Here is a 26900-nt window from a genome sequence, read left to right as displayed (position 1 = left end):
CACTACAACCTTGGCTATGGCTGCTCCCAAAACAACCACCCTAAGTACACAGCCTGGGTCGACCCGGAGCACACCAAGTACCCAGCCTGGGTCTACACGGAGTACACCCAGTACCCAGCCTGGGTCGATCCGGAGCACACCAAGTACCCAGCCTGGGTCTACCCGGAGCAGGAGTAGCCAGCCAAGGACACTGGTCGTCCCTCCTCCTCCCTCACCTCCTGCTTTGGCAGTCTCGCCACCGTCAACTGGCTGGATTGATGTCGGCATCCCATCTAGTGTCATAGAGTATGCCGCTTCCTCCCCCTCGTCCTCCTCCTCGGTCTCCTCACCACCCCCCAAAAGTGGGGTATATCAATCCCCCTTAATTGCGGATATAAATACCCCATAACATTTCCCATTTCTTTTTTTTTGTGTCCCAAATAAAATTATTTTGTTCAAAAATACTGAGTTTTTATTGTCTATAATAAAGTTTGCACCAAATCACACCGTGCGCCGTATAAACAAATCTTGTGTTTGTAACACCTGATGTGCAATGTCTGACAATATTTTATAAATATTTTTTTTCATTTTTTTATAGGGCTGTCGCTCATTGTACTATGAGATGTTACAAACACAAACAGCATTGCTCAATATATCAAGTTTAAAATGTACCATCACACAACGATTTCAGTAACGATATAGTTGGTTTTTGTGTGTAACCAACGTTATCTTTTCTGAAATCGTACAACGATTAGGCCCCTGCTGGGAGATTTTTGGTGTCAGCGAATGATTAGGAATTTTTGGGGGTAACTGATCACACGCTGTCATTGTTGGATCGGCGTGTTTGACACCGATCCAGCGATGTCTTTGCTGTAAACAAGGGAATATTGGGTTACTAGCGCAGTGTTTTAAACACTCAAATAAGTGAACAATACCCCCCCCAAAAAAAAAAAAGGTGTCAACCACGTCCCTCGCCGTCATCTTTCCGCAGTGACTGACACTGTGATTCCCGCCCGTAAAGCAGAGCACACCGTTGACTTAATAATAAACGTTGTGCTGTGCTTTAGGGCTGGCACAGTACGGAAAGCTGACGGCGATGGACGTGTCACACACCGGAATGTAAGGGTTTTTTTATTTTTTTAAATTACATTTACAATGGTAAACAGGGAAAACATCGTGAGTGTGGCCATGCGCTTCATAACACAATGGTTACCCAGATTACACGGGGACTTGCTCTTTTTTCGTGGTCGCTGGAGAGCTGTCTGTCTGACAGCTCTCCAGCAACCACGCGACGACTAAACAACGATCACGGTCCGGTCGTATCACTGGTCGGTATCGTTGGATAATCGTTTTATTACGGTACCTTAAGAATATTGGTCAGGTGAGGTGGTAGCAATGTTCACAGTGTCGCCACTATTTGACTCTGGACGAATTCTAGCATCCTGAGTGCAATAGTGTTAACTCTGTAGAGTTTTGCAAACATGATCGTCTCCCTCCTTGTCAAGCCAGGTTCCATATGCAAATAGTCTGCAGGATTAAAAATGGTTGACAAGGTGGGAGCCGATCATGTTATACGTCAAAACTATGGAACACACGGCTGAAAAAATTTTTTGTTTTGTCACAGTCCATTTGGGTACTGGTGCTCACATAAATTTTGTGGGACACACATTAGTTTATATAACATTGGATTTTAAAATTTGATTACTATGGAAAAACATATGGGAGATTTGTTTTGTGAAAACGGAAAGGCACAAGAACTTTATTTCAAAACACAACGCACTAGACAATCAGGGGACATTATAACAACATTTAAATAACCTTACATAGGCTGGTAAAATGACATGGACTCAACAGTGTTTACATTACAGTGTTTTTATTGTATCATAATACCAAGATGAATTAAACCATTTGATCTTGCCATGAAACACGGCCAACATCGGAAACAAAGAATGCAGCAAATTGGTCCCTCATATGAGCAATCTCCACAGTTGTCCGCAGAGGATGAGCTTGATAATCAGGCAATGGATTTGGTATGGGTTCATCGAGTTCCACATTGACTCTCTCTTTATCAATAATAAAATTGTGGAGAACCACACACGCCTTCACCACCTCATCCACTGTCTCAATTTTCAAATTTATAGCGGATCCTAAGATACGCCATTTGGAGACAAGGATTCCAAAGGCGCACTCCACAGTTCTTCTGGCCATGGACAGTCTATAATTAAAAATACTTTTGGTGCGGTCCAACCCCCGACTGGAGTACGGTTTAAGTAGGTTGCCACTCATTTGAAAAGCCTCATCCCCAACCACAACAAATGGCAGGGCCGGGCCTTCGGTGTTGGGAAGAGGTCGTGGCTGGGGGAAATTAAAATTGTTATCGTACAATCTTCGGCCCATATCAGACTCCTTAAATGTCCGTGAATCATTTGCACGGCCAAACGCTCCAATGTCCACAGCGAGAAACCTGCAGTCCGCACCTGCAATTGCCATGAGCACTGTGGAAAAGTATTTTTTATAATTAAAAAACAGAGATCCACTTCTTGAAGGCTTGGTAATCCTAATGTGCTTCCCATCCACGGCTCCAATACAGTTAGGGAAAGAACACACTTGTTCGAATTTTTGGGCGTTGGCCTGCCATAATTCTGTAGGGATGGGTAAAAATTCCTCCCGGAGGTTGTCCCACAATGCGCGGCATGTGTCGGCAATAATACCAGACAGTGTGGAGACTCCAATCCTAAACTGGAAATGCAGTGATCTCAAGGTCTCTCCGGTAGCAAGGAAACTGACAAGAAGAAAAATAAATAAATGTAATTAATTAAATTGTTATGAAAGAATTTTTCATTCTTAATTACAATCCCCCACACCACAAAACCAAAACACGTTACTTTAAAAAATGGCAAGAACATATAAATCCTTCACATTGCATTACGTACCGTAGAGTCACCAGCAGACGTTCCTCGGGAGAAATCGATTTACGGAGCTGCGTGTCCTGCCTGGAAATGGTTCCTTCCACCAGACGCAGCAGATATCGGAAGCTGTTTTGTGACATCCTGGTGTATTCAAAGTATTTCTCCTGGTTCTCATTTAATTCGCCAAACAGACAATGGTAGGCTCCACGACTCTCTCGGACTTCCACTATAGGGTGTAGCCAAAAACGCCGACGACTCCTTCTCCGTAGTTTGTCTCTTTTCCTCTGTTCATGACAGGCAATAGCATAAGCAATAGCAAGGGCTAATTCCAGCTCCATATTGAGGTAGATACTCTCCATGGGACGCTCCATCTTGATGCTGTATGGTTGGAAATAATCTATGCCGGGGTATATATACCACAATTACATTATACCCACCCTCATCTACCCATTGGTGGCATTATCTAGTGTCTAGATACTAGACCCACCCTCTTCTATTCATTGGTGGTATTATCTAGTGTCTAGACACTAAATTGTGTGGAAAGATTACATCATTGTTTGACAACGCATGCGTCGTAAAACGCTGCGTTTTTTGGAAAAACGCAACAAAAACGCACAAAAAACGCTGCGTTTTACGACGCATCCGTTCGACGCATGCGTAAAAAATGGTGCGTTTTTGCATGCGTTTCCGATCCGTCGTGCGTTGCGTCGGCGACGCTGCGTCGCATGACGCTAATGTGAACGTAGCCTAATGTAAAGGTTGTGGCATCATCGCTTGGCTCAGGACAAACCATTTTATTTGTCATTGCAGCATACTTCATGTGGATCTATTTATTGCAGAACCATCTGTTCTGTCCCTTATCTGTATGATGCATGCACTGTGCACTTTATTTTGGTTTACAACTGTCAGTAGAGTACTAACTATGCCAGGTTTTGGAGTATTTTGATACAGATTACATTTATTGCTGCTGCTATTACTATGGTCGCCTGGAAACTGTGGTGCCACTATAAATAATCTGGCTCACCACCATACATTATTGGCCCACACTTTTAATGTTTGTCATTTTAAGAATGAAACAAAAAGGTTTTTGTATTATTCAGCCCTGTGCGCACTTTTTTCTATATGCTAATGTTTTAACTTAGGAAGAGTTCAGAAATCAATATTTTGTGGAATAACTATGATTTTTAATCACAGCTTTCATGCGTCTTGGAATGCTTTCCACCAGTCTTCACACTACTTCTGGCACCAAAATTTAAAGGGAACCGGTCACCCCCCAAGCGTTTGTAACTAAAAGAGCCACCTTGTGCTGCACTAATGCCGCAGTCTGAGCTTACAATCTACAATGAGGTAGGTGAGATACAAAGTACAGGAGCTTAATTACAATGATGTATTTACAATGATGGTCCAGTCATCTTGAGGGAGTGGGGGATAGATGGAGATAGTGAATGGGCTACATACGCGCCCTTACGCATAAAATGACTGATTAGGGAACGTAATAGGCTGCTCTGAACAAATATGTTTTGAGGGCACGCCTAAAACTATGCAAATTGTGGATGGTCCTAATTTCTTGGGGTAGAGCATTCCAGAGGATTGGCGCAGCACAGGAGAAGTCTTGGAGACGGGAGTGGGAGTTACAGATTAGTGCAGAGGTTAGTCGAAAGTAATTTGCAGAGCGCAGCGGTCGGCTAGGCCGATAGACAGAAATAAGGGAGGAGATGTAAGGGGGTGCTGCACTGTGAAGAGCTTTGTGGGTGAGAACAAGTACTTTGAATTGGATCCTATAATAAATAGGCAGCCAGTATAATGACAGGCGAAGAGCGATCTGAATACCGATTAGCTAGGTAGATGACCCTGGCTGCTGCATTAAGGATAGACTGGAGAGGGGAAAGTCGAGTGAGAGGGAGGCCAATAGAGCATTACAGTTGTGCAGGCGGGAGTGGATCAATGCAACAGTGAGGGTTATTGCGGTTTCCACAGTGAGAAATGGGCGGATTCTAGAGATTTTCTTTAGGTGTCAGCAGCACGAGCAGGTAAGAGATTGTATATAGGAAGTGAAGGAGAGATTGGTGTCAAACGGAACACCCAGACTGCGTGCCTGCTGCCGGGGTATTATTATGGTGCCACCCACAGAGAGGGAAATGTCAGATTTAGGGAGGTTAGTAGACGGTGGGTGCAGAAGAAGTTCATTTTTGGAAAGGTTGAGTTTCAGATAGAGGGCAGACACGATGTCGGAGACTGCGGACAGTCACTGGCGTTCTGTAGTAAAGGTCAGGGGATGACGTATAAAGTTGTGTGTCATCGGCATAAAGATGGTACTGAAAGACAAATCTGCTGATGGTCTGTGCAATTGGGGTCGTGTAGACAGAGAGGTGGGCCAAGGACTGAGCCCTGAGGTATCCCGTTAGTGAGAGGAAGAGAGGACGAAGTGGAGCCAAAGAATGATACACTGAACGAGCGGTCAGAGAGATAGGACAAGAACCAGGGGAGGGCAGTATACTTAATGCCTAGTGACTGGAGCCTAGAGAGTAGGAGATGGTGGTCAACAGTGTCAAAAGCTGCTGAGAGGTCGAGAAGAATGAGCAGAGAGAGGTAACCGTTACACTTTGCTGTCAGAAGGTCATTGGTCGCTTTGATGAGTGCAGTTTCTGTCGAATGTAAGGGGCAGAAGCCGGACTGTGAAAGGTCTAGGAGGGAGTGAGTGGAGAGGTAACGGGTAAGTCGGGAGAAGACCAGGTCCTTGAAGAGTTTAGAGATAAAGGGGAGGTTGGAGGTTGGAGACTGGGCTGTAGTTATTTGTGCAGGATGGATCGAGAGAGAGAGTTTCTTTAATAATGGAGTAATGAAAGAGAGTTTGAAGGAGGATCGGAAGATGCCCGAGGTGAGGGAGAGATTAAAGATTGTAGTTCGGGGAGTTGTGACGACTGGAGAGAGCAACTGGAGGACATGTGAGGGAATAAGGTGGTTATGTATGTAGTCGGACGACAAGAAGAGAGGAGCCTGGAGACTTCTTCTGTGAAGGGGACCAAAAGTGGAGAATGAGCTGGAGAAATGCAGAAAGGGATGGGAGTCACTGCACTTGGTGGCTGGGAGCAGATTTCCTGTCGGATATTATCTATTTTCTCTATAAAGTGGGAGGTCAGGTCGTCAGCAAAAATGTCTGTGATAGGGGCTTTTGGACTGAGGAGGGCGTCAAGCGTATCAAAAAGTTTCTTGGGGTTGTTGGATAGTGAGGAGATCAGGGTGGCATAGTAGGTCTGTTTGGCGAGGTCAAGTGCAGAGTTATAGGTTCTTAACATAAATTTGAAGTGGATGAAATCTTCTGGTGTGCGAGTTTTCCTCCATAAGCGTTCAGCACTTCGAGAGCATCGCTGAAGAAGCCGAGTTTGCGATATGAGCCAGGGCTGTTTTACTCTGTGCTTGGAGGTTCGGAGGTTGAAGGGTGCAACTTGGTCCAGGGTGCTTCTGAGAGTGTCATTGTAGTGGTATACAGCCCAAGACAGGAAAAAGAGGAGATTGGGGACAGTGGTGAGTGTAAGTCTAAAAGTGTGAGTTAATGGTGTGTAGATTTCTGAATGTGGAGTAGGTAGGGGTGTGCTGGGGTGGGCGAGGGATTGTGAGCGTGAAGGAGAGAATGTTGTGGTCAGAGAGGGGAAGAGGTGAGTTATCTAGGTAGGAGATTGGGCAGAGCCGGGCGACGACCAGGTCAAGGGTGTTACCGTCTTTGTGTGTTTCAGAGGTTGAGAGCTGTGAGAGGCCGAGAGAAGTGGTTAGTGATAGAAGCTGGGATGCAGATGTGGAAGTGGGGCTGTGTATGGGGATGTTGAAGTCTCCCAGGAGAAGGGTTGGGAGGTCTGAGGACACGAAGTGCGCAGCCAGGCCGAGAAGTGGTCAAGGAATTGGCTGGGCGAGACTGGGGGCAGATACAGTTATATGAAAAAGTTTGGGCACCCTTATTAATCTTAAGCTTAATGTTTTATAAAAATTGTTGTTTTTTTTGCAACAGCTATTTCAGTTTCATATATTTTTATTATTATTATTATTATTTATTGTTATAGCTATATATATATATATATATATATATATATACACACACACTGTATATAATAATAACTGTTGGAGACAGTAATGTTTCTGCCTTGAAATGAGGTTTATTGTACTAACAGAAAATGTGCAATCTGCATTTAAACAAAATTTGACAGGTGCATTAACCCCTTAGTGACGGAGCCAAATTTTTGAAATCTGACCAGTGTCACTTTATGTGGTAATAACTCTGCAACGCTTCAACAAATCCCAGTGATTTTGAGATTGTTTTTTCATGACATATTATACTTTATGATAATGGTAAATTTAGGCCAATATGTTTTGTGTTTATTTATAAAAAATATCAAAAACTTGAGAAAAATGTTAAAAAATTAGCAATTTTCAAAATTTTAATGATTATCCCTTTAATCCAGATAGTCATACCACAGCAAAACATTAAGAAATAACATCTCCCACATGTTTGCTTTACATCAGCATCATTTGTAAAATGTTATTTTATTTTTTTAGCATTTTAGGAGGTTTAAAATTGTAGCAGCAATTTTTCATTTTTTCAAGGAAATTTACTAAATTTATTTTTTTAGGGACTTATCCATGTTTGAAGTGCCTTTAGGGGTCCTATATTTTGGGAAACCCCCAAAAGTGATACCATTTTAAAAACAGCACCCCCTGACATATTGAAATCTGTAGTCAGGTAGTTTATTAACCCTTCAGGTGCTTTTCAGGAATTAGTGCAAAGTGGTATGACAGAAATGAAAATGTGTATTTTTACCACCTAAATGCCTCTAACTTCTGAACAGATTACTATAGCTGTCAGACTCTAAGGCCGCTATTTGGTGGTGAATTGCCATGGCAAATATCAGGACCACAAAATCATGATCTGAGGGCACCAATTGGGATAAAGAGGAAGCCCCCACACTCTGTTAACCATATATAATGATGTAGTCACTATTGACAGCAGCATCTAAGGGGTTAAGCAGATTTGGACGGTGCAAACACTGATCGTGGCTGATGCAGAAAGTTGTCAGCTATAGTGCACAACCGACAGATGCTGGATTGTTACCTGTATGGGGATGCTAGTCTCTTATATCTCAAGTCAGTTAAAAGGCGTATTGGCGGTCATTAAGGGGTTAAGTATGGGCACCCCACCAGAAGAGTGACATTAATATTTAGTAGATCCTCCTTTTGCAAAAATAACAGCCTCTAGTCACTGTAGCTTTTAATGAGTTCCTGGATCCTGGATGAAGGTATTTTTGACCATTCCTTTTTGAGGTATGGTGAGAGGAATGAGAGTGATGGAACTGGGGGGATGACCTGGAAGGAGCATTGTGGGGACAGGAGTATGCTTTTTCCCCCACTGCATATCAAACTCGAAAAATGTGAATTGAAACAAACCAGACCTCAATTTCTGGGATATAACATCTCCTCTGAAGGTCTGAGCATGAATCCCAGTAAAATCTGAGCGGTAGTTGACTGGCCTACCCCAAGAAATGAACAAAAAGTTCAGCGCTTTATAGGATTTTCAAGTTTCTAAGGAAGATTCATTAAAAACTTTTTCAAAAATCATTTTGATAATTACTTCACTCAAAGAAAACCAAAATGTGTTTCTGGTCTCCAGAGATACAAGTGGCTTTCGACTAACTAAAGACACTTTTTACTTCAGCACCATTACTAGTTCTAGACTTTTTACTAGGATTCTATACTGTTAGGGCAGTGAGAATCTGGAATTCCTTGCCTAAGGAGGTGGTGATGGCGAACTCGGTCGAGAGGTTCAAGAGAGGTGTGGATGTCTTCCTGGAGCATAACAATATTGTATCTTACAGTTATTAGGTACTTTAGAAGGACGTAGATCTGGGGTTTTTTACGGAATATAGACTGAACTGGATGAACAAATGTTACTATGTCCATCCAAATCCTGAACTATCGTTTGTTGTCAAAGTAGACGCATCAGACTCTGTGGGAGCAGTTTTATGACAGTGAGTTTGAGACAAAATGCTGCTTCATCCATGCGCATTGCTTTCTAATACCATGTCCTATGCAGAAAAGAAAAGAACTAGGACATTGGAAATAAAAAAAGCTTTTAGCTTTTAAAGTCTCCTTTTCTGAATAAAGACATTTTTTGGAAGGGGCCAATCATCTGGTGACTGTTCTTAATGAACTCTATCTAAAGAAATGACTGTTCTTCTTGTGGTGGATTGGCTCACAAAGATGGACTATTTTATTCCAACTAAAGGGATGCCTACCGCTGAACAAACCGCAGAATTAACAGAGAGCTCAAAAAGAACAGAGATGTTACAAAAGGCCCAAGATCACAAAGAAACAGCAGAAAAACATCGCAAAACCCTTCCTACCCTTCAGGTTGATGACAAGGTTTGGCTTTCCACAAAAAAAAATCTGAAAACGAACATAATGTCTTCTAAATTGGTTCAAAAATTCATAGCACCTTTTCAAATTTCTGCACAAATAAACCAAGTTGCTTTCAGTTTAAGACTTCATCACAGCCTTAAAATTCACCCTGTGTTCCATGTATCCAGAAAAAGTCCATGGTGAAGAAGAGTACATTGTGGATAAAATTCTGGATTCTAGAAGATTTAGAGGAAGACCACAATACATGGTGCAATGAAGGTGTTACGGACCAGAAGATAATTCATGGGAGCCAAAGGGCAAAGTTCACGCACCCAGGCTTACAAGAGCTTTTTATCAGAGACACCCAGAGAAGCCAGAGCCTGAGATCTTCAGGGGCCATCCTGGATGGAGGGTAGTACTATCAGGACTTGAACCCAGCGGCTCCTGTGCACCAGGCAGCAGCTGTTCCCTCTGAGCTATTCAGCTCACTAGACCAGTGGTCCCCAACTCCAGGCCTGGAGGGCCGCCAACAGTGCAGGTTTTCAGGATTTCTTTAGTATTGCATCGGTGGTAATGTGATCATCTGCACAGGTGATGATTCCAACCCCTGTGCAATACTAAAGAAATCCTGAAAACCTGCACTGTTGGCGGCCCTCGAGGCCTGGAGTTTGGGACCACTGCACTAGACAGTTCCATGCTAGCCCAGATACTTGTACCTGTGTTGTTTCTGACTGGCACCACCCTGATTTAACTCCCTATGTAAACCTGGCACTGCACTCCCTTTCTTGAGAGATTATTGAGCTTACAGCCTCTAGTCAAGCTTCCTTTCACCTGCATCATTAAACTACATTGTTGCCCCTGTGTGCCAACTCCTTGGCTATATCTGACTATGCTACGCGTTGCTCCTTTAAACTACACTGCTCCTCACGTATACCAACTCCTTGGCTATTCCTAACTACACTACCTGCTAGTGCTGCACCCAGCGGTTGCAATACCACTACTCCAACCCAGGTCAGTCTATAACAGCCGGGGAAGAAGGGTGCAGTGCACAACAGCCAGGTAAGTTACAATTACCTGCCTGTTGAAGGAACTGGATCGTGACAGGATGTCTGCTTTCCTGGCTGAAGCTGTGCCTGAGTCAGGGGCTGACCTCTCCCTGGGCGGTTTGGCAGAAACGATCAAAGAAGAGTAAGTGAGACTGGCGATTGATGGGCTCCGGCCCAAAAAATTGCCAGGTCCGGATGGCTTAACATCCGAGCTCTTTAGGACCTTTAGGGACTCCTTGGTCCCCCTCTTGACTCAGGTGTTTAATGATTGTCTCTCCTCGGGCACTCTGCTGAGATCATTAAGGAGGTTGGCTTTGATCATTTTGTCAAAGGGTAAGGATCCGTCACGCATTGAGAATTGGCGTCCCATAGCACTTCTCAAAGTGGACAGGAAGGTTTTGGCTAAGATACTCCTCAACAAGCTGGTGAAGTTTGCGCTGCAGCTCCTTTCAGAGGCATAGCACTGTTGCGTTTCTGGCCGTGGCACTTTCAGTGCTGTTCTGGGTGTCCGAGAGGCCGTGGAGCAAGGCAAGGTGGGCCTTTGGAAGGGGTTCTTGCTGACCCTGGATAAGGCAAAAGCCTCTGGTCCACACTTTTGAGGTATGGTCTGCCTGGAAGGTTTGTGGACTGGCTTAAGACCTTGTACGCAGGGGCTGAGACTTTCCCTCTGGTAAATGGGTGGATTGGACAACCTTTCTGGTGTCTGCCAGGGCTGCCCTCTTAGCCCTTTGCTTTAAGCATTTGCGATCGATTTCTTCCTTAGAAGGTTCGATTGTGGACCGTTGGCGGGGGTGAGGATGGGCGGGGTGGCGCCGGAGGGTATCCTGAGGGTAGCGGCCTATGCGGACGACATCACCGTCTGTTTCTTCGCAAGAGGAGATGGTGATGATGTCAGAAGTGGAAAGCTACGCGGAGGCACCGGGTCCAAGGTCAAACAGGACAAGTGTGAGAGTCTCTGGCTGGGAGGCGGGGATCCCGCGTTTGATCTTCCAGACACCCTCCCCGAACCCCAAGAGCATGCCAAAGTCCTAGGCATCGAATTTGGCCAGGGTGATTACCCCACGAAAAAATGGGAAGGCAGAATCAAAGGTGTCGCCCAAAGAGTGGACCAATGGAAGGGTTGGTCTTTGACCATGAGGGAAAGGGTTGACCTGTGCAAAGCTTTCCTGCTCCCCTTCCTAATCTACCTGGGCAGCGTCTGTGTCTTACCAGAGCCTCTCTGGACACGGGTCTACAGTCTGTTCTTCCAGATGTTATGGGGGAATAGACTAAACCTAGTCAAACGGGAGGTCACTTACCTCACGAGGAGACTAGGGGGGTTGTTGTGAATTCTGTGGCAGAGCTCCCTCCTGTGGTCACAAGTGGTACTTCGGCTGATTCTCTCTGTGAGCTTCCGTTGGTGGAGGAAAGTGGTACTGCGGCTTCTGAGTTTCCTTCCTCAGGTGATGTGGTGAAGTCGTTAGGTGCTGCTCTATTTAACTCCACCTAGTGCTTTGATCCTGGCCTCCAGTCAATGTTCTAGTATTGGACCTGTTTCCTCCTGGATCGTTCCTGTGGCCTGCTGCTCTGCATAGCTAAGTTCTGCTTTGCTATTTTGTTTGCTGTTTTTTTCTGTCCAGCTTGTCTATTTGTTTTTTCCTGCTTGCTGGAAGCTCTGGGACGCAGAGGGTGTACCTCCGTGCCGTTAGTTCGGTACGGAGGGTCTTTTTGCCCCCTTTGCGTGGTTTTTGTAGGGTTTTGTGTTGACCGCAAAGTTACCATTCCTATCCTCGCTCTGTTCAGAAAGTCGGGCCTCACTTTGCTAAATCTATTTCATCTCTACGTTTGTCTTTTCATCTTAACTCACAGTCATTATATGTGGGGGCTGCCTTTTCCTTTGGGGTATTTCTCTGAGGCAAGGTAGGCTTATTTTCTATCTTCAGGTTAGCTAGTTTCTCAGGCTGTGCCGAGTTGCATAGGGAGCGTTAGGCGCAATCCACGGCTGCCTCTATTGTGGTTGGAGAGGATTAGGGATTGCGGTCAGCAGAGTTCCCACGTCTCAGAGCTCGTTCTATGTTTTTGGGTTATTGTCAGGTCACTGTATGTGTTCTGACCTCTATGTCCATTGTGGTACTGAATTACCTTTCACAACAGGGGGTTGAATATGGTGAACCCCGTGGTGTTCTTACTGACCACCTTTTTGTCTGCTTTCCTGGCTGAAGCTGTGCCTGAGTCAGGGGCTGACCTCTCCCTGGGCGGTTTGGCAGAAACGATCAAAGAAGAGGAAGTGAGACTGGCGATTGATGGGCTCCGGCCCAAAAAATTGCCAGGTCCGGATGGCTTAACATCCGAGCTCTTTAGGACCTTTAGGGACTCCTTGGTCCCCCTCTTGACTCAGGTGTTTAATGATTGTCTCTCCTCGGGCACTCTGCCGAGATCATTAAGGAGGTTGGCTTTGATCATTTTGTTAAAGGGTAAGGATCCGTCACGCATTGAGAATTGGCGTCCCATAGCACTTCTCAAAGTGGACAGGAAGGTTTTGGCTAAGATACTCCTCAACAGGCTGGTGAAGTTTGCGCTGCAGCTCCTTTCAGAGGCATAGCACTGTTGCATTTCTGGCCGTGGCACTTTCAGTGCTGTTCTGGGTGTCCGAGAGGCCGTGGAGCAAGGCAAGGTGGGCCTTTGGAAGGGGTTCTTGCTGACCCTGGATAAGGCAAAAGCCTCTGGTCCACACTTTTGAGGTATGGTCTGCCTGGAAGGTTTGTGGACTGGCTTAAGACCTTGTACGCAGGGGCTGAGACTTTCCCTCTGGTAAATGGGTGGATTGGACAACCTTTCTGGTGTCTGCCAGGGCTGCCCTCTTAGCCCTTTGCTTTACGCATTTGCGATCGATCCCTTCCTTAGAAGGTTCGATTGTGGACCGTTGGCGGGGGTGAGGATGGGCGGGGTGGCGCCGGAGGGTATCCTGAGGGTAGCGGCCTATGCGGACGACATCACCGTCTGTTTCTTCGCAAGAGGAGATGGTGATGATGTCAGAAGTGGAAAGCTACGCGGAGGCACCGGGTCCAAGGTCAAACAGGACAAGTGTGAGAGTCTCTGGCTGGGAGGCGGGGATCCCGCGTTTGATCTTCCAGACACCCTCCCCGAACCCCAAGAGCATGCCAAAGTCCTAGGCATCGAATTTGGCCAGGGTGATTACCCCACGAAAAAATGGGAAGGCAGAATCAAAGGTGTCGCCCAAAGAGTGGACCAATGGAAGGGTTGGTCTTTGACCATGAGGGAAAGGGTTGACCTGTGCAAAGCTTTCCTGCTCCCCTTCCTAATCTACCTGGGCAGCGTCTGTGTCTTACCAGAGCCTCTCTGGACATGGGTCTACAGTCTGTTCTTCCAGATGTTATGGGGGAATAGACTAAACCTAGTCAACCTAGTCAAACGGGAGGTCACTTACCTCACGAGGAGACTAGGGGGGTTGTTGTGAATTCTGTGGCAGAGCTCCCTCCTGTGGTCACAAGTGGTACTTCGGCTGATTCTCTCTGTGAGCTTCCGTTGGTGGAGGAAAGTGGTACTGCGGCTTCTGAGTTTCCTTCCTCAGGTGATGTGGTGAAGTCGTTAGGTGCTGCTCTATTTAACTCCACCTAGTGCTTTGATCCTGGCCTCCAGTCAATGTTCTAGTATTGGACCCGTTTCCTCCTGGATCGTTCCTGTGGCCTGCTGCTCTGCATAGCTAAGTTCTGCTTTGCTATTTTGTTTGCTGTTTTTTTCTGTCCAGCTTGTCTATTTGTTTTTTCCTGCTTGCTGGAAGCTCTGGGACGCAGAGGGTGTACCTCCGTGCCGTTAGTTCGGTACGGAGGGTCTTTTTGCCCCCTTTGCGTGGTTTTTGTAGGGTTTTGTGTTGACCGCAAAGTTACCTTTCCTATCCTCGCTCTGTTCAGAAAGTCGGGCCTCACTTTGCTAAATCTATTTCATCTCTACGTTTGTCTTTTCATCTTAACTCACAGTCATTATATGTGGGGGCTGCCTTTTCCTTTGGGGTATTTCTCTGAGGCAAGGTAGGCTTATTTTCTATCTTCAGGTTAGCTAGTTTCTCAGGCTGTGCCGAGTTGCATAGGGAGCGTTAGGCGCAATCCACGGCTGCCTCTATTGTGGTTGGAGAGGATTAGGGATTGCGGTCAGCAGAGTTCCCACGTCTCAGAGCTCGTTCTATGTTTTTGGGTTATTGTCAGGTCACTGTATGTGTTCTGACCTCTATGTCCATTGTGGTACTGAATTACCTTTCACAACAGGGGGTTGAATATGGTGAACCCCGTGGTGTTCTTACTGAACACCTTTTTGAAAGTTAACGTGGCAAACCTCTGGAAAGAGAGGGCTCCTCCGTGGGTATTCTCCTGCAAGGGATGGTTTCAGACTTTCTTCCAGGAATGGGAGACAGGGGGAAGATTGAAGGATCTTCGCACACCGCACAGGCATCTCCTGGCTTATGTTACCCCGTTCTGAAAATGATGCGCTGGTGGTGTCTGGGAATGTGGGAAGTGAGGTCCCTCCCGAGGAAACTCCTCGACATGCAGGTCTTATTTTCGCATTTTCAGAAACCATTGGTCCTCAAGGACAGCCTAAGTCGGGATCTAGAGGTTGGGTTAAGTTTGCTAAATTCTAGCAGGATCTTCAAGAAGTATTGGGACTTGAATTGGTGCTGCTTCCAAGGTAAATTGTATGTGAGGGACAATTTGAAGTACAGGAGCTCCGAGGACAGGAATTGTCCCCATGAGGACAGGAGCTCCGAGGACAGGAATTGTCCCCATGAGGCTTGTGCTACCATGCTGGAAAGCATGGAGCACTTCCTGCTTCATTGTCCCTTTAATACAGAGGTGTACAATAGGGTGGGTGCTTCCATTGGTTGGCCGCAGCTGACCACTCTGTCCTATGCCGAGTGGGCCTATGGAGCGTTCAGAGACCTCGGGAGAAGGGACCGAGCCACTTTATTCTTAGTCAGCGCAGTGGTCAGGTACTTCACGTGGAATGCACAAGCTTTAGTTTCGATGCAGAGTAAAATCCTCCGTGTAGATGAAGTTTGTAGCAGCATCCTAGGTACCCTGGTGAAGGTGCGTTCTCTGGAGTGCGAAAGACTGGGTGCCTAGAGGGCGGCCCATCTCTGGAGGGGTTTCTCCTTCGGGGTGCCTTAGTTAGCGCTCCTATATCCTGGTGGTGGGCTGATGTCTTTACACCCTAGATTTTTGTTTTGTATTTCTGTTCCCTGAATAGAAGGTTTGCAGGCATCAAACTTGAGCCTTGGGTGGCGAGTATGTAAGTTGTGCTCTGAGATGTTGGTTTATGTATATATTGTATATAGTGTATTATATATATTGTGTATAATAGAGGGTCTTAGTTAGGCTGGGTGGAGATATTGGGGGGTTCAACGGCGGTGATAAGGGACTGATCTGGCCTGGCCCTGGCCCCGCCTGGGGAAAAACTTTGGGGCCTGATCCCAGCTCGGATAATTCCTGAACTTCGTGGCCAGAGCTGGATCAGGGGTGGCGGGATAGTTAGTGTGTGTGTGTGTGTGTGTGTGTGTATGTGTGTATGTATATATATATATATATATATATATATATATATATATATATATACACAGTACAGACCAAAAGTTTGGACACACCTTCTCATTTAAAGATTTTTCTGTATTTCCATGACTATGAAATTTGTACATTCACAATGAAGGCATCAAAACTATGAATTAACACATGTGGAATTATATACTTAAAAAAGTGTGAAACAACTGAAAACATGTCTTATATTCTAGGTTCTTCAAAGTAGACACCTTTTGCTTTGATGACTGCTTTGCACAGTCTTGGCATTCTCTTGATGAGCTTCAAGAGGTAGTCACCGGGAATGGTTTTCACTTCACAGGTGTGCCCTGTCAGATTTAATACGTGGGATTTCTTGCCTTATAAATGTGGTTGGGACCATCAGTTGTGTTGTGCAGAAGTCTGGTTGATACACAGCTGATAGTCCTACTGAGTAGAATGTTAGAAGACCAAGAGTCACCTCTGCTTCTGAGGATAAGTTTATATGAGTCAACAGCCTCAGAAATCGCAGGTTAACAGCAGCTCAGATTAGAGACCAGGTCAATGCCACGCAGAGTTCTAGCAGCAGACACATCTCTACAACAACTGATAAGAGGAGACTTTGTGCAGGAGGCCTTCATGGTAAAATAGCTGCTAGGAAACCACTGCTAAGGACAGGCAACAAGCAGAAGAGACTTGTTTGGGCTAAAGAACACAAGGAATGGACATTAGACCAGTGGAAATCTGTGCTTTGGTCTGATGAGTCCAAATTTGAGATCTTTGGTTCCAACCACCGTGTCTTTGTGAGACGCAGAAAAGATGAACGGATGGACTCTACTTGCCTGGTTCCCACCGTGAAGCATGGAGGAGGAGGTGTGATGGTGTGGGGGTGCTTTGCTGGTAACACTGTTGGGGATTTATTCAAAATTGAAGGCATACGGAACCAGCATGGCTACCACAGCAACTTGCAGCGGCATGCTATTCCATCCGGTTTGCGTTTAGTTGGGTCATCATTTATTTTTCATCAGGACAATGACCCCAAACATACCTCCAGGCTGTGTAAGGGCTATTTAACCAAGGAGGAGAGTGATGGGGTGCTACACCAGATGACCTGGCCTCCTGTCACCAGACCTGAACCCAATTGAGATGGTTTGGGGTTAGCTGGACCGCAGAGTTAAGGCAAAGGGGCCAACAAGTGCTAAGCATCTCTGGGAACTCCTTCAAGATTGTTGGAAGACCATTCCTGGTGACTACCTCTTGAAGCTCATCAAGAGAATTCCAAGAGTGTGCAAAGCAGTCATCAAAGCAAAAGGTGGTTACTTTTAAGATCCTAAAATATAAGACATAATTTCAGTTGTTTCACACTTTTTTGTTAAGTATATAATTCCACATGTGTTAATTCATAGTTTTGATGCCCTTAGTGTGAATGTACAATTTTCATAGTCATGATAATACAGAAAATTCTTTAAATGAGGTGTGTCCAAACTTTTGGTCTGTACTGTACTGTGTATACATACATATATATATATATATATATATATATATGTTAATTTTGTACACTATCATATTTAGGTTTGGTGTAGGGTGAATGTGGTGATGTAAGGGGGTGGCTGTAAGGTAAGGCTACTTTCACACTTCCGTCTTTTCAGATACGTCGCTATGCGTGGCTTTGGGTAAAAAACGGATCCTGCAAATGTGCCCGCAGGATCCGTTTTTTTTCCCATAGACTTGTATTAGCGACGGATCACGACACGTCGCATTCGTCGTGCAACGGATCCGTCGTGTTTTGGCGGACCGTCGTCTGGAAAAAACGTTCAATGTAACGTTTTTTGTCTGCGTCGGGAAAACGTGTCGCGACAGATCCTGCAGCATATGTTGTTGACTAGAATGGAAGCCTATGGACGCAAGATCCGTCGTGACACGTTGTATGATGGAATCCAGCCCTAGAATCCATTTTTTTACACTGAGCATGCTCAGAATCAGGAATTTGTAGCCAATTGGCCAGACAGGCCCCAAATCTATATAAACCTGGCCTGGGGCGTCACCCCCAAATGTGCCAGCAAGACTCCTGCGAGACAGAAGCGAGAAGATGGCTAGAAGACAGGCAGAAGACAGCCAGAGCCACAGCTATAAAACCTGAATACAGCCAGAGGCCTGCCAGCATCTGCACCAGCCTGCGTCCAGCCAGAGGCCTGCCAGTGTGAAGCCAGCCAGCATCCAGACAGTGTGAGTCCTGCCATTTTTGCGTGTGTCTGTGTATGCATGCATGTGTGTGTGCATGTCTGTGTGCGTCTTTGTGTTTTTGTCCACGTGTGTGCTTTTGTGCATGTGTGCATCTGTGTGTGTTTACGTACGCCTGTGTGCTTTTGTGCATGTGTGCATCTGTGTGTGTTTGTGTACGCCTGTGTGCTTTTGTGTGTGCGTGCGCCTGTGTGCTTTCGTGTGTGTGCATGTGTTGTGCGTGCGCCTGTGTGCTTCAGTGCATGCGTGCGTGCGTCTGGGTGAGTGCGCGTGCATGCGTCCGTGCGTCTGGGTGAGTGCGCGTGCATTTTTTTTTTACTATGATGTATTTACCAAGTAGTGTGGTCTGTGCAGCATGTGGTTACAGTGTGTGAGCGTGTGTCTTGCGTGTGTGCGTGTGTTTGGTTTTTTTCTTTCAATTTTTTTTTTTATTTTTTTTTATTGTATTGTTCAAAACATGCCCAGTTAATGTACTTGTATTTAAATAAAGAGCATTGTAGCTCCTAATTGTGATGGTAAAAAAAAAAAAAAGAAAATTAAAAAATGTCTGTATTATCATTTCAGAAAGGTAAATTTTAAACTGGTGTATGTACAAATGGCCACAAATGCAATACTGAGTTGGCCGAGGGTTTATTTTTTAAGATAAAAGGTAATTGAAAATCTTTAAAAGGTTAATTTTTATTTTTTAAATAATTTTTAACGGGATATTTTAAAATCACATATGTGTTCACTAAATTTTCAACTGGTGTTTAGGCATTTCAATTTTACATGAGGGTATATATTTTATTTTTTTGGGGTGGGGGGAAATTGTTTTACAGCTTGCACACATTATTTAAGTAGGTAATCCAGCTCAGGCTGGTGTGCCTTGGGTATATTTGTTTTTGGGTTTGTTTCTTAAAACTTTTGTTGTTGGCCTGCATGAACATTGCTCAGATCATTTGAGCAGGGTGGTTATTAAATCTTTAACATTACCTAGTTTTGGGGGTGGGTCTAACTATAAATTCTTTATACTTACTGAGCCACCAGAGACCACAGCCAACTTGGATCAAGCCAGGAGGCCCCAAGCCAGCAAGCCACTTTCCTGATATAAGTATGAAAGACCACAAAGCTTCAAATTCAATGTGTATGGTAGCTTACAAGTGTCTTTATACTTACAGATCCACCAGGGACCACAGCCAACTTGGACCAAGCCAGCAAACCACTTTCCTGATGTAAGTATTAAAAACCACAAAGCTTCAAATTCAATGTGTATAGTAGCTTACAAGTATCTTTATACTTACAGATCCACCAGGGACCACAGCCAACTTGGACCAAGCCAGGAGGCCCCAAGCCAGCAAGCCACTTTCCTGATGTAAGTATTAAAGACCACAAAGCTTCAAATTCAATGTGTATAGTAGCTTACAAGTATCTTTATACTTACAGATCCACCAGGGACCACAGCCAACTTGGATCAAGCCAGGAGGCCCCAAGCCAGCAAGCCACTTTCCTGATATAAGTATTAAAGACCACAAAGCTTCAAATTCAATGTGTATAGTAGCTTACAAGTGTCTTTATACTTACAGATCCACCAGGGACCACAGCCAACTTGAACCAAGCCAGCAAACCACTTTCCTGATGTAAGTATTAAAAACCACAAAGCTTCAAATTCAATGTGTATAGTAGCTTACAAGTATCTTTATACTTACAGATCCACCAGGGACCACAGCCAACTTGGACCAAGCCAGGAGGCCCCAAGCCAGCAAGCCACTTTCCTGATGTAAGTATTAAAGACCACAAAGCTTCAAATTCAATGTGTATAGTAGCTTACAAGTATCTTTATACTTACAGATCCACCAGGGACCACAGCCAACTTGGATCAAGCCAGGAGGCTGTTATGGCTGGCAATCAGGCAACACAGCGTGCAATAATCAGCGCACATACAGAGATCTGGCAATAACCAAAAACAATAGGACGAGCTCTGAGACGTGGAATCTCTGTAGACTGCAGTACCTGATCTATCCTCACACAACTATAAGCAGCAGTGGATTGCGCCTATCACTACCTATGCAACTCGGCACTGCCTGAGGAGCTGACTAGCCTGAAGATAGAAATACAAGCCTGACTTACCTCAGAGAAATACCCCAAAGGAATAGGCAGCCCCCCACATATAATGACTGTTAGCAAGATGAAAAGACAAACGTAGGAATGAAATAGATTCAGCAAAGTGAGGCCCGATATTCTAGACAGAGCGAGGATAGCAAAGAGAACTATGCAGTCTACAAAAAACCCTAAAACGAAAACCACGCAAAGGGGCAAAAAGACCCACCGTGCCGAACTAACAGCACGGCGGTGCACCCCTTTGCTTCTCAGAGTTTCCAGCAAAAGTTAATAGCAAGCTGGACAGAAAAAACAGAAAACAAACTAGAAGCACTTATCTAGCAGAGCAGCCGGCCCAAGGAAAGATGCAGTAGCTCAGATCCAACACTGGAACATTGACAAGGAGCAAGGAAGACAGACTCAGGTGGAGCTAAATAGCAAGGCAGCCAACGAGCTCACCAAAACACCTGAGGGAGGAAGCCCAGAGACTGCAATACCACTTGTGACCACAGAAGTGAATTCAGCCACAGAATTCACAACAGTACCCCCCCCTTGAGGAGGGGTCACCGAACCCTCACCAAAACCCCCAGGCCGACCAGGATGAGCCACATGAAAGGCACGAACAAGATCTGGGGCATGGACATCAGAGGCAAAAACCCAGGAATTATCTTCCTGAGCATAACCCTTCCATTTGACCAGATACTGGAGTTTCCGTCTAGAGACACGAGAATCCAAAATCTTCTCCACAATATACTCCAATTCCCCCTCCACCAAAACAGGGGCAGGAGGCTCCACAGATGGAACCATAGGTGCCACGTATCTCCTCAACAACGACCTATGGAATACATTATGTATGGAAAAGGAGTCTGGGAGGGTCAGACGAAAAGACACCGGATTGAGAATCTCAGAAATCCTATACGGACCAATAAAACGAGGTTTAAATTTAGGAGAGGAAACCTTCATAGGAATATGACGAGAAGATAACCAAACCAGATCCCCAACACGAAGTCGGGGTCCCACACGGCGTCTGCGATTAGCGAAAAGCTGAGCCTTCTCCTGGGACAAGGTCAAATTGTCCACTACCTGAGTCCAGATCTGCTGCAACCTGTCCACCACAGAATCCACACCAGGACAGTCCGAAGACTCAACCTGTCCTGAAGAGAAACGAGGATGGAACCCAGAATTGCAGAAAAATGGAGAGACCAAGGTAGCCGAGCTGGCCCGATTATTAAGGGCGAACTCAGCCAACGGCAAAAATGACACCCAATCATCCTGGTCAGCGGAAACAATACATCTCAGATATGTTTCCAAGGTCTGATTGGTTCGTTCGGTCTGGCCATTAGTCTGAGGATGGAAGGCCGAGGAGAAAGATAGGTCAATGCCCATCCTACCACAAAAGGCTCGCCAGAACCTCGAGACAAACTGGGAACCTCTGTCAGAAACAATATTCTCAGGAATGCCATGTAAACGAACCACATGCTGGAAGAACAAAGGCACCAAATCAGAGGAGGAAGGCAATTTAACCAAGGGCACCAGATGGACCATTTTAGAAAAGCGATCACAGACCACCCAAATGACCGACATCTTTTGAGAAACGGGAAGGTCAGAAATGAAATCCATCGAAATATGTGTCCAAGGCCTCTTCGGGACCGGCAAAGGCAAAAGCAACCCACTGGCACGTGAACAGCAGGGCTTAGCCCTAGCACAAATTCCACAGGACTGCACAAAAGCACGCACATCCCGCGACAGAGACGGCCACCAGAAGGATCTAGCAACCAACTCCCTGGTACCAAAGATTCCTGGATGACTGGCCAGCACCGAACAATGAAGTTCAGAGATAACTTTACTAGTCCACCTATCAGGGACGAACAGTTTCTCGGCCGGACAACGATCAGGTTTATTAGCCTGAAATTTCTGCAACACTCTCCGCAAATCAGGAGAGATGGCAGACACAATGACTCCTTCCTTGAGGATACTCGCCGGCTCAGATAACCCCGGAGAGTCGGGCACAAAACTCCTAGACAGAGCATCCGCCTTCACATTTTTAGAGCCCGGAAGGTATGAAATCACAAAATCAAAACGAGCAAAAAATAATGACCAACGGGCCTGTCTAGGATTCAAGCGCTTGGCAGACTCAAGATAAGTAAGGTTCTTATGATCAGTCAAAACCACCACGCGATGCTTAGCACCCTCAAGCCAATGACGCCACTCCTCGAATGCCCACTTCATGGCCAGCAACTCTCGGTTGCCCACATCATAATTACGCTCAGCAGCAGAAAATTTCCTGGAAAAGAAAGCACATGGTTTGAACACTGAGCAACCAGAACCTCTCTGTGACAAAACCGCCCCTGCACCAATCTCAGAAGCATCAACCTCGACCTGGAACGGAAGAGAAACATCAGGTTGACACAACACAGGGGCACAGCAAAAACGACGCTTCAACTCCTGAAAAGCTTCCACGGCAGCAGAAGACCAATTAACCAAATCAGCACCCTTCTTGGTCAAATTGGTCAATGGTCTGGCAATGCTAGAAAAATTACAGATGAAGCGACGATAAAAATTAGCAAAGCCCAGGAATTTCTGCAGACTTTTTAGAGATGTCGGCTGGGTCCAATCCTGGATGGCCTGAACCTTAACCGGATCCATCTCGATAGTAGAAGGGGAAAAGATGAACCCCAAAAATGAAACTTTCTGCACACCGAAGAGACACTTTGATCCCTTCACGAACAAGGAATTAGCACGCAGTACCTGGAAAACCATTCTGACTTGCTTCACATGAGACTCCCAATCATCTGAGAAGATCAAAATGTCATCCAAGTAAACAATCAAGAATTTATCCAGATACTCACGGAAAATGTCATGCATAAAAGACTGAAAAACAGATGGAGCATTGGCAAGTCCGAACGGCATCACCAGATACTCAAAATGACCCTCGGGCGTATTAAATGCCGTTTTCCATTCATCTCCCTGCCTGATTCTCACCAGATTATACGCACCACGAAGATCAATCTTAGTAAACCAACTAGCCCCCTTAATCCGAGCAAACAAGTCAGAAATCAATGGCAAGGGATACTGAAACTTAACAGTGATCTTATTAAGAAGGCGGTAATCAATACACGGTCTTAGCGAACCATCCTTCTTGGCTACAAAAAAGAACCCTGCTCCCAATGGTGACGACGATGGGCGAATATGTCCCTTCTCCAGGGACTCCTTCACATAACTGCGCATAGCGGTGTGTTCAGGTACGGACAAATTAAATAAACGACCCTTAGGGAATTTACTACCAGGAATCAAATCGATAGCACAATCACAATTCCTATGCGGAGGTAGGGCATCAGACTTGGACTCTTCAAATACATCCTGAAAGTCCGACAAGAACTCTGGGATGTCAGAAGGAATGGATGACGAAATAGACAAAAATGGAACATCACCATGTACTCCCTGACAACCCCAGCTGGTTACCGACATAGAGTTCCAATCCAATACTGGATTATGGGTTTGTAGCCATGGCAACCCCAACACGACCACATCATGCAAATTATGCAGTACCAGAAAGCGAATAACTTCCTGATGTGCAGGAGCCATGCACATGGTCAGCTGGGCCCAGTACTGAGGCTTATTCTTGGCCAAAGGTGTAGCATCAATTCCTCTCAACGGAATAGGACACCGCAAAGGCTCCAAGAAAAATCCACAACGTTTAGCATAATCCAAATCCATCAGATTCAGGGCAGCGCCTGAATCCACAAACGCCATGACAGAATACGATGACAAAGAGCACATTAAGGTAATGGACAAAAGGAATTTTGACTGTACAGTACCAATAACGGCAGAGCTATCGAACCGCCTAGTGCGTTTAGGACAATTAGAAATAGCATGAGTAGAATCACCACAATAGAAACACAGTCTGTTCAGACGTCTGTGTTCTTGCCGTTCTACTTTAGTCATAGTCCTGTCGCACTGCATAGGCTCAGGTTTACTCTCAGACAATACCGCCAGATGGTGCACAGATTTACGCTCGCGCAAGCGACGACCGATCTGAATGGCCAAGGACGTAGACTCATTCAAACCAGCAGGCATAGGAAATCCCACCATTACATCCTTAAGAGCTTCAGAGAGACCCTTTCTGAACAAAGCCGCTAGTGCAGATTCATTCCACAGAGTGAGTACTGACCACTTCCTAAATTTCTGACAATATACTTCTACATCATCCTGACCCTGGCATAAAGCCAGCAGATTTTTCTCAGCCTGATCCACTGAATTAGGCTCATCGTAAAGCAATCCCAGCGCCTGGAAAAATGCATCAACATTACTCAATGCAGAATCTCCTGGTGCAAGAGAAAACGCCCAGTCCTGTGGGTCGCCGCGCAAAAAAGAAATAATAATCAAAACCTGTTGAATAGGATTACCAGAAGAATGAGGTTTCAAGGCCAAAAATAGCTTACAATTATTTCTGAAGCTCAGGAACTTAGTTCTGTCACCAAAAAACAAATCAGGAATCGGAATTCTTGGTTCTAGCATCGATTTCTGATCAATAGTATCTTGAATCTTTTGTACATTTACAACGAGATTATCCATTGAGGAGCACAGAGCCTGAATATCCATGTCCACAGCTGTATCCTGAAGCACTCTAATGTCTAGGGGAAAAAAAAGACTGAAGACAGAGCTAAGAAAAAAAAATGATGTCAGGATTTCTTTTTTCCCTCTATTGGGAATCATTGGGTGGCTCCTTGTACTGTTATGGCTGGCAATCAGGCAACACAGCGTGCAATAATCAGCGCACATACAGAGATCTGGCAATAACCAAAAACAATAGGACGAGCTCTGAGACGTGGAATCTCTGTAGACTGCAGTACCTGATCTATCCTCACACAACTATAAGCAGCAGTGGATTGCGCCTATCACTACCTATGCAACTCGGCACTGCCTGAGGAGCTCACTAGCCTGAAGATAGAAATACAAGCCTGACTTACCTCAGAGAAATACCCCAAAGGAATAGGCAGCCCCCCACATATAATGACTGTTAGCAAGATGAAAAGACAAACGTAGGAATGAAATAGATTCAGCAAAGTGAGGCCCGATATTCTAGACAGAGCGAGGATAGCAAAGAGAACTATGCAGTCTACAAAAAACCCTAAAACGAAAACCACGCAAAGGGGCAAAAAGACCCACCGTGCCGAACTAACAGCACGGCGGTGCACCCCTTTGCTTCTCAGAGCTTCCAGCAAAAGTTAATAGCAAGCTGGACAGAAAAAACAGAAAACAAACTAGAAGCACTTATCTAGCAGAGCAGCAGGCCCAAGGAAAGATGCAGTAGCTCAGATCCAACACTGGAACATTGACAAGGAGCAAGGAAGACAGACTCAGGTGGAGCTAAATAGCAAGGCAGCCAACGAGCTCACCAAAACACCTGAGGGAGGAAGCCCAGAGACTGCAATACCACTTGTGACCACAGAAGTGAATTCAGCCACAGAATTCACAACAGGAGGCCCCAAGCCAGCAAGCCACTTTCCTGATGTAAGTATTAAAGACCACAAAGCTTCAAATTCAATGTGTATAGTAGCTTACAAGTGTCTTTATACTTACAGATCCACCAGGGACCACAGCCAACTTGGACCAAGCCAGCAAGCCACTTTCCTGATGTAAGTATTAAAGACCACAAAGCTTCAAATTCAATGTGTATAGTAGCTTACAAGTATCTTTATACTTACAGATCCACCAGGGACCACAGCCAACTTGGATCAAGCCAGGAGGCCCCAAGCCAGCAAGCCACTTTCCTGATGTAAGTATTAAAGACCACAAAGCTTCAAATTCAATGTGTATAGTAGCTTACAAGTATCTTTATACTTACAGATCCACCAGGGACCACAGCCAACTTGGATCAAGCCAGGAGGCCCCAAGCCAGCAAGCCACTTTCCTGATGTAAGTATTAAAGACCACAAAGCTTCAAATTCAATGTGTATAGTAGCTTACAAGTGTCTTTATACTTACAGATCCAATAGGGACCACAGCCAACTTGGACCAAGCCAGCAAGCCACTTTCCTGATGTAAGTATTAAAGACCACAAAGCTTCAAATTCAATGTGTATAGTAGCTTACAAGTGTCTTTATACTTACAGATCCACCAGGGACCACAGCCAACTGGGACCAAGCCAGCAGGCCCCAAGCCAGCAAGCCACTTTCCTGATGTAAGTATTGAAGATCACAAAGCTTCAAATTCAATGTGTATAGTAGATTACAAGTGTCTTTATACTTACAGATCCAGCAGGGACCACTGAAAAATGTCTTCTTATGGGAGCCCTCCTCCACAGCGTCAGCGTATTGCGGTAATTTAATTTTTTTTTTTTTTTTGGTGTTCTAGTTAAAATTTCTGTTAAACGCTATATGCATTATGTTTTCACAGGAAGCTGAAGCAGCCGAAGGCCTCTCAGAAGGAGAGGGTGGAGAAATGCCAGGAGCGGGCGCGCCGAGTGTAAGTTGTGGCGAAACAGTTTCTTCACACATCTCAGTGCACCCAGCACAAAACAGATCATTATACATTACAATACACATACAGCATATGCCTACATCAAACATAAATATTTTTCCTTTTTTTTAAGTCTTTTGCACATTCTGGCCAATGCCATGAAGGTCCTCCCAGACGCTCCCAGAGTTGGCGTAGTCATCGCCGCAGCGGTCAGCCAGCAGTGAGTTTTTTTTTTCTTTTTTCTCTTCGTAGTTTTGTGTTTT

At 45.3% G+C, this 26900-nt stretch overlaps 2 protein-coding genes across 3 annotated transcripts in view; both read right to left on the bottom strand.

Annotated features, from left to right (window-relative positions):
* The window catches only part of KIFAP3 (kinesin associated protein 3), a 562094-nt gene that overhangs the window by 351015 nt on the left and 184179 nt on the right, over nt 1-26900 (bottom strand). The gene's annotated exons all lie outside the window — the stretch shown is intronic.
* LOC138647135 (uncharacterized) lies at nt 946-3333 on the bottom strand. Its single transcript, XM_069735934.1, has 2 exons — nt 2913-3333; nt 946-2761 (listed from the first exon to the last, which is right to left on the bottom strand). The coding sequence occupies exons 1-2, from the start codon at nt 3257-3259 to the stop codon at nt 1879-1881; spliced, it is 1230 nt and encodes a 409-aa protein (XP_069592035.1). The 5' UTR covers nt 3260-3333; the 3' UTR covers nt 946-1878.

This window comes from Ranitomeya imitator, chromosome 8, assembly GCF_032444005.1.
Source record: "Ranitomeya imitator isolate aRanImi1 chromosome 8, aRanImi1.pri, whole genome shotgun sequence".
Classification (NCBI taxonomy): domain Eukaryota; kingdom Metazoa; phylum Chordata; class Amphibia; order Anura; family Dendrobatidae; genus Ranitomeya; species Ranitomeya imitator.
Note: the sequence above shows the minus strand (reverse complement) of the source record. Positions and strands in the feature narration are given on the sequence as shown.

Bases quoted from the DNA above. Each gene is read 5' to 3' on its own strand.
- LOC138647135 (XM_069735934.1), bottom strand. From the start codon at position 3,259: ATGGAGCGTCCCATGGAGAGTATCTACCTCAATATGGAGCTGGAATTA. The intron at 2,762-2,912 runs GTACGTAATGCA...TCTTCTTGTCAG, and splicing joins CGTCTGCTGGTGACTCTACG to TTTCCTTGCTACCGGAGAGA.